The sequence below is a fragment of the Corylus avellana genome, chromosome ca3 (assembly GCF_901000735.1).
Source record: "Corylus avellana chromosome ca3, CavTom2PMs-1.0".
Lineage (NCBI taxonomy): Eukaryota > Viridiplantae > Streptophyta > Magnoliopsida > Fagales > Betulaceae > Corylus > Corylus avellana.
The window spans coordinates 23,040,851-23,056,818 of NC_081543.1; the positions used below are offsets into that span (position 1 = coordinate 23,040,851).

The 15,968-nt window shown below is 33.2% G+C and overlaps 1 protein-coding gene and 1 pseudogene across 2 annotated transcripts; one reads left to right on the forward strand and one right to left on the reverse strand.

Moving 5' to 3' along the window:
• Positions 1–203: 203 nt before the first annotated feature.
• Positions 204–2,477, reverse strand: LOC132174276 (uncharacterized; annotated as a pseudogene).
• Positions 2,478–4,796: 2,319 nt separating this feature from the next.
• On the forward strand, positions 4,797–10,213 carry LOC132175136 (uncharacterized). 2 transcript variants are annotated; one of them, XM_059586976.1, is made up of 7 exons: positions 4,797–5,007; positions 6,410–6,536; positions 7,346–7,407; positions 7,577–7,712; positions 8,374–8,446; positions 9,283–9,348; positions 9,719–10,213. In XM_059586976.1, the coding sequence occupies exons 2-7, from the start codon at positions 6,415–6,417 to the stop codon at positions 9,932–9,934; spliced, it is 675 nt and encodes a 224-aa protein (XP_059442959.1). In that variant the 5' UTR covers positions 4,797–5,007; positions 6,410–6,414; the 3' UTR covers positions 9,935–10,213. The 2 variants fall into 2 exon arrangements, with proteins under 2 accessions (XP_059442959.1, XP_059442958.1); XM_059586975.1 differs by having other exon boundaries at positions 4,798–5,007; positions 6,405–6,536.
• The last annotated feature ends 5,755 nt before the right edge of the window (positions 10,214–15,968 follow it).

Below are 15,968 nucleotides of genomic sequence, written 5' to 3' on the forward strand. Positions count from 1 at the left end.
CTATTTTACATTGGGGGTGCCGCTAAAATTTTTTTGGCGTCCTAAAAATTTTCTTCACCCAAAAAAGTTTGGTAATTCACACAATATATGCATCACAAAAAATATCTATAAAAGTTCATAAATATATGTTGAAATTGATATATTAGAAATGTAACATGTCAACACTATATCAAAAAGATAGAAAAAAAAAAAAAAAAAAGTGTCTAAAAGTGCACTTTACGGTCTCTTAGAAATACAAAATCATCAAGTATCGAATCTAAATCGAAACTCTCAGCAATTTCCCTTTCAATATAGAGAACTAAACTATTTGCAAGAAAATCATCCTCCATTTTGTTGCGAAGTCGTATTTTAACAATTTTCATTGCTGAAAATGCTCGTTCGGTAGTTGCTGTAGACACTGGAAGAGTCAAGACAAGACGAATCAATCTATCAATAAGATCATATGTCTTTGATTTTTCCGCCTTTGCCAATCCTTGGCATAATTTTGCAATGGAAGACAAATGTTGTAATGCCGGATCAGTAAGCACATCAAGTTCAAAATACCTCAACTGATATCTCAAATTAATTTTCTCTTGCTCAGAAAAATCAAGAGGATAATACTTCTCTGCAAGGATACATATATCGTCAACTTTAAAGGATTTATAAGCATCTTTTGGATTCAAAGCAGAGCTAAGTATCAAAAGTTCCATCGCCTTTTCACCAAACCTACTATCAAGCTCTTGCAATTGAAAGTCGATAGTAGTATTGAATATGTCAAAATGATAATGATGCTCCAATATAATGTGATTCTTTTGACTACGACCTCGACCTTCAATATAATGAGCACTCAAATCCGGAATGTCAATTTCAGCTTTCTTGGAGAAAGAGACAATGTTCTCAAGCAAATTATCCCAACCATCATCTCTCAACTTTTGAATAAATTTTTTTGCAATAGAAACTGAATTAATAGCATTCAAAATGTCTTGAGATTTTTGCTGCAAAACTTGACAAAGAATATCAGTAATGCCCATGATTTCCTTCATTAAATGTAAAATAAATATGAACTCGAAGGATGAAAGCATTTTATAAGTAGCCTTAGCATCTCCTCGTTGAGAGTAAGTACCTCATTCTCTTTTAACATCTTCAAGCACTGTACAAGTAGCACCAAACATCCTTATTAGGCTACAAATAGAATTAAAATGCGAACCCCAACGAGAATCACCAGCTCGTTTCAAAGTGCCAATTTGATTAGCCCATTTTCCAGTTTCAAGCTCACTAATAGCTTCCAAATGAGCAATTTGTGTTGCATGAACAGCTTGTAGTTGATCATGACGTTTACATGAAGCACTGGCCACATTGATAAAAAAGTTCAAATTTGTGAAGAACACATGAACAATAGACACCTCTCTAGATGCAGCAACTAATGCTAATTGTAATCGATGAGCAAAACAATGAACATAGTATGCACAAGAACAATCCTTAAGAAATAATGCTTGCAATCCCTTCCATTCACCACGCATGTTACTAGCACCATCATATCCTTGTCTACGGATATTTTGAATATCAAGGCAATGACGAGAGAGAACATTTGATATTCCATTCTTTAGAGTCAACGCCGATGTATCTTTAACATGAACTATATCAAAGAAACGTTCTTGTATAAAGCCATCTTTGTCAACAAATCTCAAAACTATTGCCATTTGTTCTCTCTTAGACTCATCACGTGCCTCATCAACAATGATGCAAAATTTAGAGTCTCCAATATCTTCACAAATTTTCTTTCTCACTTTACTTGCAATGACTTGCAAAATCTCCTTTTGAATTGTATGTGAAGTATACTTCACAAATTTTGGAGCATTTTCCAAAACAACACTAGCAACTTTATCATTATATGATGCCAAAATCTTAATCAGCTCAAGAAAATTACCTCAATTTTTTGAATCAAGAGTCTCATCATGACCTCTAGAAGCACATCCTTGAAATGCAAGCCACCGAACAGCATCAATAGAAGTTTTCACACGTAGTCGATTATTTTGAATTTGTCCAATACTTTGTGCATTCAATACTTTAACGATATGCCGTGATTGATTTCGTAAATCCTCATAAGATTTCATAGCATTATTATGAGGTGAACAAGGATCCTCCCCAATATGAGTCAAAAAGGCACAATTTTTTCCCTCATGAACTTTTCTCCAATTTCAAAATCCCTTGATAGTAAATACATCCCATCTAAGATGTCCATCTCTTTTCATAGTAAAAAGATAGCATGGCAGACAATATGCAGCATCCTTAGAACGAGAATACTCAAGCCAAGGAAATTTTGTGAACCAAGAGGCTTGAAAGCGACGAGGGTGATTTTCTGGTCCAGAAAGTGGATAATTTGCAAGAATAAATCGATTTGGACCATCTTTCAAATAAGCCCGTCTTATTTCATCACGTCGATTGATTGGATAGTCCCACATCGGAGGACGTAATCCTGGATCTCGCTCTATAGACATAGAAGAAACATCAACTTCATTAACATTGAGTGTGGATGATTTAAAATGAATCTCTTGTGTTTCCGCAATTGGAGATTCAAAAGGATGTTCTTCATCTTCAACCCTTGGAGATTTAAGATGACGCTCATTGGGATTTGAAGTTTCGGCATTAGATTCCAACAGTGTATTACTTTTTGAAATGTCGGCTTCTTTCCTTTTGAAGAATGAATCGATAGTTTTAAATTTTGACATGATTCATGAACCTAAAATTTTCAAGTTAAATCACAACCCCGTAAGAGACAATCAAAGTTTATAAACATTAAACAACAAAATAAGCAATCATACGGATATTAAAGTTTATTCAATCATTCAAATTAATAGTGAAATTAAATTAATGTTTAATCAAAGTTTATATGGATATAAGCAACAAAATAAACATTAAAGTTTAAAACCCACAAATTAAACAGAGGAAAAAAAGAGGATGAATAAAAAATGTAGTACAAAAGTTTAGGGTTTAGGAAATTACTAGTGTTGTGACTCACCTGAGAAGATAGAGAGTGTGTCTTTGATTTCGATTTCCTAAGAACCCGCCGGACCCAAAAGGGCCAAATTAACTGAATTGTAGAAAACACCAAAATATTTGAACTTTTCTCCCAAACCCTCTTCCTGTAAAAGGAGCAAAATATAAATCTAAAACTAGAGCATAAAAATACAAAAGCAATGAAGCCAGGGAGGAGGAGACAAGGAGTTACTTGTGAATCTGACAATCTTTGATAGAAAGAACAGAGAACGAAGAGACTAGAGAGAGTTTGAGAGACTGAGAGAGAGCGTCTTAGAGATTTTTTTTTTTTGGGGGTGCTCCGCCACTGGCCATAATCACTCCAAGAAAAACAAGGAAATTTGACCAACTACACATCATTGAGATATTACATCAAACATGTGATGCGTGTTAAGTTTGAGCAAGGCCAAAAAAGGAAACAAATGCTTATATCCCTCACAATCAAAGCTTAAACCATAATGACAATAAACAAAAGCAATTCAAGTCATGAATCAAGGTAAGTGGCTCAAGAATGCCACTTAGGCATTTTGTCAAACATGTGGTGTGCACAAATATTTAGTCATGTGCAAAGAACTCACGGATAATGGAAAATCATACCTAAATACATCACAAACAATGTGTATACACACAACCACAACCAGAATCAAGCATAACAATTAACAATTAACAAGAAATGAGACAAGATTAAATCATGGGAATCATATTCGGTTGCAGAGAAACTTGAAGAAAGTGAAAGAAAATAAAAATGTTAAGCACTAAGTTTATCCATTTTGCTTTCATGGTTACCTGTAGGTTGTAGCTAGAAATTTGATTGAGATATGCAGGTGGCTTGTTTGGCGGTCGATTCGCTCGATATTGAGGCCTAACGGAGCACTGAAGCGGTGAGAAACTGAGAAAGGGAACGATTTTTTTCTTGGTGGGACTGATTTATTTGCCTCTACAGATTGGGTTGAATGGGTTACGGGGATGGGGGTATACAGTCGTGTGGGTCCTGCGGGAGAACTGGAGAACAGTTGAACAGGAGAAGGGATGCTGGGATGGGGGTGTTGATTGCTGGGGTGCGGGAGATTGCCGAAGGGTAGGTGAAATTGTAAATTTGATTTTTATTTATATTTTCTTTTAAGGGTGCCGTTGCCGTGGGTTAAAGGTAAAATTGTAAATTTTTTTTTTTTTTTTTTTTGAGGGTGCCGTTGCCGTGGGTTAAAGGTAAAATTGTAATTTTTTTTTTCTTTTTAACCCACAGCATCCTCAAAAAAAAAAAAAAAATTAAAAAAATCCTCGGGGGTGCCGTGGCTTACCACGTGGCTCCGCCATTGCGTTGTGGTTATGATTGAATAAGAGAAAGAGAAAATGGTTTTTTTTTTTGTTCATTTGGGCTTAAAAGAATCAGTATTTTCATTACTATTTTATTAGGTGTTTTTAGCTTACGTGTCAGTATTCTATTGGATGCTGTAAAGCTGGTGTTGGTACTGATCAAAGGTTTTCTCTTCTTACAAATATGAGGAGACATGTAGTTGTAGTTAATTAAAGATAGACCACTTGACAAGCACGTATAGTAATTAATGGCAAGAAAGCCTAACTAGTGTACTTTTACAAGTAAAAAATAAAAATAAAAGAAAAAGAAAAGGGGAGTTAGTATATATGGGAAAATCCAATTAAAAAAAAAAAAAAGTATATATGGGAAAATTGTCTGACTGTTGCCGCTGATAAGGAAACGACACCGTTTCCATTGAAATTTTTTTGGCTAATTTTAGCTCCCTCCCTCTCGCAGACGCATAGCAAGACTCGCATAGGTAAAAATTTTCCACTCCCGCTCTTAAATTCTCTCTCAAATTTTTCTTTCCCTTTTACGGTGAAAGGGAAAGAAATTTTTTTCTTTCCCTCTCAAGTTGCCTAACTAGTGTATTTTTCTTTCCCTTGGAGGGGCTCGTTCACGGTTGTTCCGGTGATCGCAGGAGGTGGGCGGCGACTCTGTTCCGGCAGATTCTTCAGGTAAATCCTCCCTTTAGGTTTTGGTTTGATGTTTATGGGTGTTTGGTTTCTATTTTGGTGTTTTGGTTTTGGGTATGGGATTTTGGGCATGGGATTTATATTCAGGTAATGATAATTTAGTAATCATTGAATACTAAAATCTAATCTGCGTTAGGCACTGTATTCACATGCTTTGAATATGGGCGTTTTGTTGTTTGCTAGTTTATTTATCAACTACCAAACTGGACATATATGATGATGATCTATAGAATGAAATTGCCATTTGCACCATTATTGTCGCATTATATATATATATATATATATCGTCTATAGCTCGCAAATATTCCTCCATGATCCATGAAAAAGGTTTCCAAATTTTCCACACGGTTCAAGCTTTTTGTTCGCATCACAATCACATCCACCCCAACGTTTTAGAAATCTAAAGCTGAAAAGGCCCCTTTTTATTTATATATTTATTTGGAGAATGTTTCCACCATTAAATAAGAAGGATTGAGTGTGCTTGACGGTGCCTAATACCTAATATTTGTTACAGAACACGGGACTTCTTTTGATTCGGGTTTGTTTGGCATTTTTTTTTTTTTCTCTTCACGTTTTGATACATTGTATGAACCACGAAGTATACAGTAGTATTCATTTGTTTCTTATTTCTCATTTTTGTTCTTTACAAAATAATTTAGTCAAAATATCAGGTTTTCCCACATCTCACAGTTCTCTGATGGTGGTTAACATCCACATCTTGGTGAATGTTGGAAATGTCTTGAACCTTGGGGATAGTTTTTATCTCACATGACTGCATTTATTTACTTTACTAAGAATGGAACACAAAAGCTATATTAAGATCTTGAAGAGATTGAGGTTTTACTTATGAGGACTGTCCGTGGGGTGACTTAAATTTCATAGGACTGTCCCTTTCTTTCTGTATGCTGTATCATTAGTGGCGACAATGATACACCCCAGTAGTGGCAACCACCAGGTTGCCGCTAATGATACTCATAAGCGGTGATAATCATGTCGCTGCTAATGATACTCATTAGCGGTGACAACCATGTCGCCCCTAATGATAGACCAATAGCGGTGACATATGCTTTAGTTCAAACTATTTTTTGTGTCAACCAAAAATATTAAATGTCGCCGCTATTGAGTGATCATTAGCGGCAACTCACACAAGTCGCCGCTATTGATTATTAGCGTTGGACCATTGGCATCAATCACATTAGCAGCGAAAACAAGTTTGCTAATGAGCAAAGTTATTGTAGTGAATGTGGCGGTCAAAGGCACAAAGTGCAACACTATCTTTCTTCATTCTCTCCAAGTCCCAAAATTTGGCGCGAAACTTATGAACTGGGATTATTAGGGTTTCAATTTGGGGTTTAAAATACTTTTTCATTTTTGTTCAGAATAGAAGAAATGGCTTCACACGGTGGGAAAGACACATCATCACCTTCACGGTCCACACCAGAGAAATTATCCCCTGTGGTGGTCCTCGCCCATGGAGCTGGTGCTCCTTCCTCTTCTGATTGGATGATTAGGTCAATCTTCAATTCTCTAATTGTTTCTTTAATAGTCCAATTTCATGCAAAATTAAACAAACACTAGTTTTTTTTTTTTTTTTTTTGTAAGTTCAAACCCAAGTATTTGTTGGAATGGTTGTTGGACACTGAGATTGCTTTTTTAGTTTATATTGTAGAAAGCATTCCTTGCTTTTTTAATTTGTATCACAGAATTTGCAGGTAGTCTTTAGGGGGGAGGGGATATGAATAACTTAAAACATGTCATGGCAGTGGGCGTGTGTGTGAAATAGGTGTGTAGAGTAGCATTACTTCATGTTAAATTACCGACTATTTTTAAAATTTAAGTTGATATAAAATAGTGAAATTTAGTCATTTAATTAATATTGTAACAGTGTGAGTGGTTAAATCTTATACCGGATAGTAGTCACACTAACGGGTCCTTACTGTCATTTTGTTGGGAACAAAGAAGAAGAAACACAGAACTTGAAGTAGTATTTCATAGTTGTCTTCAAAACAATGGGAAACATTGTGTGGTATGAATGACATGAATTACCATTGGGTGCTAGTCACAAGAGTGAGTGGTCGATAAAATGTAGCTCAGGCCAAACCCCTGGCTTAAGGTGCTGTTCCAACATATTTATATCAAGGTCTTGTTTTGAGATTTTCCCATGTGTTTATTGTTCAATTCTTTACCTTCTTTTATATTTGGAGCAAAGAAAGGGGGAAGGAAGAGGGAAAAATAACTGCAAAAATTATCTTAGAAAATGGTTTGAATGTTATGAATGCCTTAGATCTTGTGAAAATAAAGTTGCTTCATTTTTATGCAGATGGAAAAATATCTTGGGCAAGGCGCTGAATGCTGTTGAAGTAGTTACCTTTGACTACCCTTGTGAGTTTCTCAATCAATTACTGTGTCACTTTTGCTTTATGGTTTTCTAGTCTCCGTTGTCCTGAAGCTGTTTGAGATATCAATACTTTTAGCTTACTAGCTTATTTCAGTAATTTATGAACAGTTGTCTCGAATTATCCTTCTAATATAATGGTTTGACTATTGGCAGACATGTCTGGTGGGAGAAGGAAGCCTCCTCCCAAGGCAGAGAAATTGGTTCAGTTTCATGTAGATATTGTTAAAGAAACTGTTGCTAAGTACCCTGGGCATCCACTGGTTTTGGCGGGGAAATCCATGGGTTCAAGGTGGTGGCAAGGTTACTTAAATTGCATTCAATCAAATTGTTATATGCTGATAAAGAGGGTCGCTGCTTGTAAATGTTTTGGAGAGGGCCATAACAATATTGTCATCCCAACCTATGCAAGTCAATTGATTTGGTATATCTATGTGGATGCATTTTCATGTGCATGCTTTCAGAAAGTACCTCTGTGGCTCAATCAAATCAGAAAATCTATTGTGCATCAATCAAATTGTACGCATCATAGCCTAAAACATCAGAACCAATCCTTGTAACCTATTGTATATACGTCTTATATGGGTCATGACTTGCTATATCAACTATAGAAATATTACAGCTTAAAACCCAAGCTTCATATTTGTAGTATAAGTCCGAATTCTTTAGGATGGCCAAAGGAAAAGTGAAGAAATTACCAACTCAAAGTGGGGAAATGGATCAAGTTGCAGGTCTCTTAGTGGATTGAGTCTTCTTTTTATTTGAAGAGTTAATTGCGTACAAATGACGCCCATGATATTGTATATTATGTTAAATTGTGCTTCAATGCAATCCAATTTTGATATTGATGGAGCATGTAGAATTGTAAGTCAAATAGTAGATGCATACCATACATTATGGCATATCACATTTTTGCTTACTCTTTATGCATTTTAAATTTTCTCTGTTTGTAGAGTCAGCTGCATGGTAGCTTGTGATGAAGATATCTATGCTTCAGCAATAGTTTGCTTGGGATACCCACTAAAGGTTGCCATTCTTTAATGAGTTAACTTTGCACATATCTCTTTTGTGTTATCTACATGCGTTTCTTTTTCCTGAGCATCTACATGAATTATTAAAATATACTAATGGTCTAGTAAAACAAATAATGTGTCTAGGAGGTGAAAATTAACTGAATCGGAAGTGATAATCGGTATTTAACGGACCAAATTGGTTCTCACAATATAGTTAATTTGAATAGTATATAGTGAGCAATACAATGATTCTGCTGTTACTGTCTTTGTTCATGCAAATTTGCCATGTATATAGACTTACAACATAAACTGGCCATTCCTGTGAACTGCATTTTGCAAAGAACCCTACTTCAATTATCATTGGTTTTAACTTATTGTCCAAATATCTAGATTTGTCTGTACATCTCTTCGATGGACTTATGAATATATGATCAATTGATGCTTGGTTCTCTTGGAATTTTAGTGTGTTTTATACCTTATATCTTGAAAATGCAATGTGCCTCTTTTGGAAATTTCCAATTCGGTGAGGAATCATGGGGTACTACTCAGCTAATGATAATTGAAATTCCGCTTTGACATTCCATTATCTTGATATAGGGTTCTTTCTTGCACTTACTGGACAATGCAACTCTAAGGAAGATCTCTGACTTACTAATAAATTTTCATTACATGGTTAATAAACTTGTCCAAGCCTTGAAACCTTGTCATCTCATGAAATACTACTATTTCCATTTTATTTATGGTTTTAAGGGCTTGCCCCTTTGAGCTGCTATACATAGACAATGAGGAGAATATGCAAATACTAATTAGAACATTTCAATTTGACATAGTTTCCTTATATAATACCAGGGGATGAATGGAGCAGTACGAGATGAAACTTTGTTGCGAGTTACAGTTCCTATAATGTTTGTACAGGTAATGTCTTTTACAAGCACTATTTTTTTTTTCTTTTTTTTTTGTAATGGAGTTACTCTAGTTGCTAATCTACCAATTATGTTTATACTTTTGATCATAAACTCCAAACCCTTTTTGAAGCTTATAAAAAAAATCCCAAACCCTCAAACTATATTATTTTGAATTGCTTTCTAGCTTTGTAGTGATTTGGTTATTCTTATATATTGCTGTGTGTCGACTAGCATGCTAGAGATTGTAATTTTTCACTTGTTATGGTTTTATATATTATCGTTGCACTAAGTTCTATTTAGTATATCCATATATGCTTCTTTGTGTGTTATTCTCTCTTATGCGTACGTGGTTTGTAATGCTGTGTTCATGTTTCATGAAGGGTAGCAAAGACACTCTGTGTCCACTGGAAAAGCTGGAAGCCATTCGCAAGAAGATGAAATCTCTTATTGGTTTGCATGTGATTGATGGTGGTGACCACTCCTTCAAGATTGCAAAGAAGCACCTTCAAACCAAGGGGTCAACCCAAGATGAAGCTGAAGATCTTGCCGTTCAGGCCATTGCAGCTTTTGTGTCTAGGTGTATTGGAGCAAGGTAATACTTCAGTTGCACAAGAGCTTTTGAATGCTATATTAAGGGTCGTATATTTGTATCATTTTGTCTATATTATGCTTTTTCAGTTTTCTTCTTTTTTCTTTTTCATTCCTTAATCAAAGGCTTTCATGCCTTATCTAATGCTGACTCTGTATTTACTATAAGTATTGCTTTGTTATAATTTGTTATTTCATCTAAGGCTACGGTTTATTAGCACCTAAGATATTAGAATGCTTGCAAAACAGTGTTGCACCTGTTTTTTCATTGAGCGCAATATTGTATTTATCTGCTTTTATATTTTATATTTTTTATAAATAATTGAAATATCATTAAAATCATAAGCCACCCCATGTACTTAGGAACTTCACAAGAGAAGCCACTTAGGAGTTATGGGCAAAAAGAACAAGAAAATCATGATCACTAAGCACTAAAGAGAAAATATAATCGGTTGTCTAGAGATATAAAGTGTTGAAGAAAAAAAATTTAATCTCTTCCAAAGTCCTCTTGTAGTCTTCAAAACATCTATCATTCATTTCCTTTCAAAGACACTACAAAAGGCACAAAGATATCATTTTCCATACAGACGAACTTCGGGAGTTGCCAGTAGGACTTAACAATCAAACAAATTGACTATCTGTTTAGGCATAACCCAAGACAATCCAAATCGATTAAAGAATACATTCTAGATGACACAAGCAACCTCACAATGAAGGAGAGGGTGGTCCACAGACTCCATTTTGTTTGAATATAACATACCAATTAACCACAATGATGTGTTACTTCCGGAGAATGCCATGTAAGTAATTCCATTTGTGGCTCTATGTCACATTTATTATAATTATAAATAAATACAATTACTGTTTTACCATAACCGTAATTATTTAATAATTGTAGTTATGGTGTATTATAATTATAAATAAATACAATTATGGTTTCACCGCAATTGTAATCATATATCATATATATATATATAAAAGCCGAGTTTTGACGTATAAATTGCTTAGAATTGTAACACGTGTCCATTTTTTTAATATCTAAGAGTGCTTAGAATTAATTAGCACTCTCTGGTCATTAATTAGTGTAATTAATTGTGTTAATTATATTTCAAAAGTTTTCTATATATAAATCATTCAATAAATGAAGTATTACTAATGTCCGAATCAAATAAGGAAACAAATAATATAAATGAAATTATAACCTTTTTTTTTTTTTGGCACCAACAATGTTTTCTTTAAATTTTAAATTTTTTTACTCATAATTTTTAATAATTGAACCGTACAAATATTGAAAGGGTTTTTCCTTTTTTTCTATTTTTTTTAATAAATTAAGTGTACGATTTTTTCTTAATTAATTCCTTTTAACCTTTCTTTTTAATTTTAAATTTTTTTACCCATAATTTTTTTACCCATAGTTTTTCCTTTTTCTATTTTTTTTAATGAATTAAGTGTACGATTTTTCCTTAATTAATTCCTTTTGACCTTTCTTTTTATTAACTCATGTTTATCTTTCTCACCCTTAATCACGATTTTTTTATTAAATTAAATTTCTTGATGCATTAATATCTCTCCCTTTATTAAAACACAATTTTTTTCCTTAATTAATTCATTTTAACCTTTCGTTTTATTAACTCACATTTATCTCTCACCCTAAATCATGTCGGTCTCTCTCATTCTAAATTCACTTTTTACCTCCGGTTATTAATTAGCGTAATTAATTGTGTTAATTATATTTCAAGAGTTTTCTATATATAAATCATTCAATAAATTAAATACTATTAATGTCCGAATCAAATAAGGAAACAAATAATATAAATGAAATTATAACCTTTTTTTTTTCGCACCAACAATATTTTCTTTAAATTTTAAATTTTTTTACTCATAATTTTTAATAATTGAACCGTGCAAATATTGAAAGGGTTTTTCCTTTTTTCTATTTTTTTTAATGAATTAAATGTACGATTTTTTCTTAATTAATTCCTTTTAACCTTTCTTTTTAATTTTAAATTTTTTTACCCATAATTTTTAATAATTGAACTATGCAAATATTGAAAGGGGTTTTTCTTTTTTCTATTTTTTTTAATGAATTAAGTGTACGATTTTTCCTTAATTAATTCATTTTGACCTTTCTTTTTATTAACTCACGTTTATCTCTCACCCCCTTAATCACGATTTTTTTTTATTAAATTAAGTGTCTTAATGCATTAATATCTCTCTCCCTTTATTAAAACACAATTTTTTCCTTAATTAATTCCTTTTGACCTTTCGTTTTATTAACTCATATTTATTTCTCTCACCCTAAATCATGTAGGTCTCTCTCACTCTAAATTCACCTTCTCCTTCTACGGCAACAACGTTTCAAAACGCTTTCCTATAGAAGTTGACGGTTGCAAAAAATTTATTTGATCAGTTTCATAAAAATATATATGACTTCGAATTATGATTTAAGGTATGAGATATTCAAGATGAATATATTTTTGTGCTTTTATGTATAAATTTTTAGCAATTATGAATTGATGATCTTTAGGTTTGTTTCTTGAGAATTTTTTTTGTACCAAACACCGTTTTAAATTAGAGATTAGGTAGAGATGAATATGTTTCCGTTTTGTTTTGTGATTTCCTTTTTTTTTTTAATTTGCTTTTTTGAATGTTCAGAATTATGAGTTTTATTTGTATTAAAATATAATAGGCACTACACCAAAAATATTAAAATTTTATGCTAATTTTATATTAATACTTTGATATTCAAAATTCTTGTTTTCTTGCCCTTTTCTTTTTTTTTTTTTTTTTTTTTTTTTTTTTTTTTTTTTTTTTTTTTTTTTTTTTTTTTTTTTTTTTTTTTTTTTTTTTTTTTTTTTTTTTTTTCTTTATGCTTTTCGCTTTAAAGTACACAGGGACGAATTTAGGTTGTTTTAATTTATTTTTTAGATTAAGGGAAGATTGAAATGATTTATTTGATTGCATTAAATATTGAGTGAAAGATTTTGTTATTTTTGTATCCATAAAAAAAAAAAAAAAGATTTGTTATTTTGCTTTGTATTATTTTTTAAATGTCCAGAATTTTATAAGTTTTATTTGTATTGAAATATAATAGGTATTACACAAAAACCTATTGGGTTTAGGGTTACTCTCAGTTTTGCTACCATTCTCAATATATTGTTATAGAATTTATGGTTACTCTTTCCTTATTTTCTGTTTTAATTTATATATTATTTTTCATTCAAACTTCTTATTGTTCTTTTGTAAATTTAATTGACTTCATTGTTCATTATTTTTTTTGTGTTCCAATATTCCTTCTACGATTTTTTATCTCTTTCTTTGATGAAAGAAATAAAACTACTCATATGAGAATAAATATTTTAATATGTTTTATGGGTCTTATGATTTAAGGGACTTATGTTTTAACTCATTTCAGCTGGTTTTAAATTACACCTATGAGAATTTTTTAATATGTTTTAATTTACATGGATTAAAACTAAAATTATATATGGTTCTTATGATAGTATATTTTTATGTGATTTATATATTCATGCAAACTTATGTGTAATTGTGTCACTATGTTCAACAATATATTGTTGAATAACCTTTTGTAATTTTTTTTTTAATTTTAATTTTTTTATTGAAATAGGCATGATAGATTTTTTTACACAATTCTTTTGACCTATAATAAAAAATACAATGACTATACTTTGATTATATTGTTACTTAGCATTTGATTATTAGATTGATTACATATGCTATCAAAGCCATCTTAGGGCTATATTTGCTCAGTCTAGCATTTTATTATGTCTCTTGTTGATATTTTTGTTTTTGTGATTATTGAAATAAAATGGAAGCCAACGAGTACAGGAAACAAGCCGTTGACCCAGAAATGAAACCCACGCGGCCACGCCCATCAATCATGAGCCACTGCCCTGGTTGCCAACAAGCGGTGTTTCGCTGCATAAAGGAAGCAGCTGCGGGCCTTGGCAGTGAGCGGTCAAGGCCGCCTGTTCTGATTGGCAAACGGCATCCCTATACGGGCTGTCTGTGCACTGGATAGAACATCGATTTTGGTCATGTGGGTGACGACCAAAGGATCCTGGAGTTGTGGGTTGGACGGAGCTACGGCACCCTACCGGTCGGCGTCGTCTGGTGCTCACTGTACGGTGGCCCATCACAGCCGCTTGTGAGGGACAGTAGCGGCAGCCCTAGACGGGCTACCTGTGGGCTGGACGGAATGCCGCCTTCTTGCCGATCACCGTGGTCGGTGGCCATTGGGCGGCGGCCCTGCATGGCTGGCGCATGAGGAAGGCTAAGGGGCGGCGGCGGCACATGGTGAAGGGGAAGGGGTGGCGGCGCAGGGGTTAAGGTTTTTTTGGGTTGGGACTTAAGGTTTCCGGGTAGGGTTTTGAAACCCATATAGGAACCGAGCCTAATGTTTTGCGCCACTGTGTATGGGTTTATTTTAACCCAAGCCCGATCAAGTTTTTTTTTTTTTAAAAAAAATATTGGGTTATTAACTGGGCTGACCAAGAAGCCCAACTCGTTTCAAGTACCCATCAAGATTTAAAAAAATAAGAATAAAAAATTTGGGCTCATGTGGGTTTAGAACCTGGGTTTTCCAAGTATAAAGGGCCTAAGGCCACTTTTTAAGACCATTAGGCCATGCAATTTAATATGTTCTCATATTACAATTCTCTTGTGATTTAAATTGTTCAGTATTAAAATTATTGTTTCTTTAATGCATGAACTTAGGAATATAATTATTCTTTTAATTTATATTGTTTAAATCTAAATTGCTTGATGCCTAGTTTTAATTTATATTGTTTAAATATAAATTGCTTGATGCCTAGACTTGAGAATAATTAACTAAGCCACATATATTGGGTGAATGTCTATGGTACTATCCAAAATTGCAATATCTAGGACAGGTCTGGCAAGGAAAGTTTTGGGATTTAAGAATGTCCAATGTGACCCCCCCTCACTTTTCTGGGTACTTATTCGGTTATACTTTGGAAAAATACTATTTACCCACTTACATGTTTTTGGGAACTTATCTGGTTGTATTTTGAAAAATATTGTTACCCATTTCAATGTTGGTTTGATTTTTATTCTTGGAAACTTTATTTTGGCATATATACAATTATTAGAAGTTAATGAAGTCGTGATTATCATAAAAATTTTGGGAGAGCCATAGTATCCCGATTTTATAATGATTATATATGAGAACTTCATATAGAAAATTAACATCATGTTGTAATTAATTCATAAATTTAATTACTAATCCACATAGGGAGCTTTTTATTTTTATGACTTAATTAGAATAAGATAATACATTTAACATTAAAAATAAAGTTTTCTTAGGTGAAAATTTTATTTATTCATGTCTATATTTATTAGTCCTATTAATAAAGAGTAAATTTCACTCGTGTTGCAATATTTTCTCACAGGTAAGTTGAAATTTATTATTAAATTAGCATTGTTTAATTTAAAATAAGGTTAATTTCATAGCATTAAATTATTTTTTATTTTCCTTGATCATCGCAGCTATTCTTACCACTGTTATTGCAAGTACTATTCTAATGCTGAACGGAAATAACTTTTCTGAATGGAAAGAAAATTTGTTTTTTTTTTTTTATTTGGGGTGTATGGAACTTGACTTGGTGCTTCGTGTGGACAAACCACCCGCCCTCACGGACATAAGTACGCCACAAGAGATTGCTAAGCAAGAACGGTGGGAGCGATCTAATCGCTTAAGTCTCATGTTCATGAAATCTCGTGTCATTAAGGGGTATTAGGGGTTCTATCCCAAAATGTCATAAGGCAAAAGAATTCATTCAGGCCGTTGAAGAACAATTTGTGAGTTTCGATAAGGCCTTAGCAAGTACCCTAATGAAAAAGCTTTCAAACAAAACCTTCAACAATTCCAGAAGTGTGCAAGAGCACATTATGGAAATGAGGGACATGTCTTCTCAACTTAAGTCCCTAGAGGTTGATATATCTGAGTCATTTTTGGTTCATTTCATTTTGAACTCTCTCCCTTCTGAATATACTCATTTT

Coding starts and splice junctions, on each gene's coding strand:
- LOC132175136 (XM_059586976.1), top strand. CDS start 6,415: ATGGCTTCACACGGTGGGAAAGACACATCATCACCTTCACGGTCCACA. Junction 7,408..7,576: donor AGTTACCTTTGACTACCCTT/GTGAGTTTCTCA, acceptor GACTATTGGCAG/ACATGTCTGGTGGGAGAAGG. Junction 7,713..8,373: donor GGGAAATCCATGGGTTCAAG/GTGGTGGCAAGG, acceptor CTCTGTTTGTAG/AGTCAGCTGCATGGTAGCTT.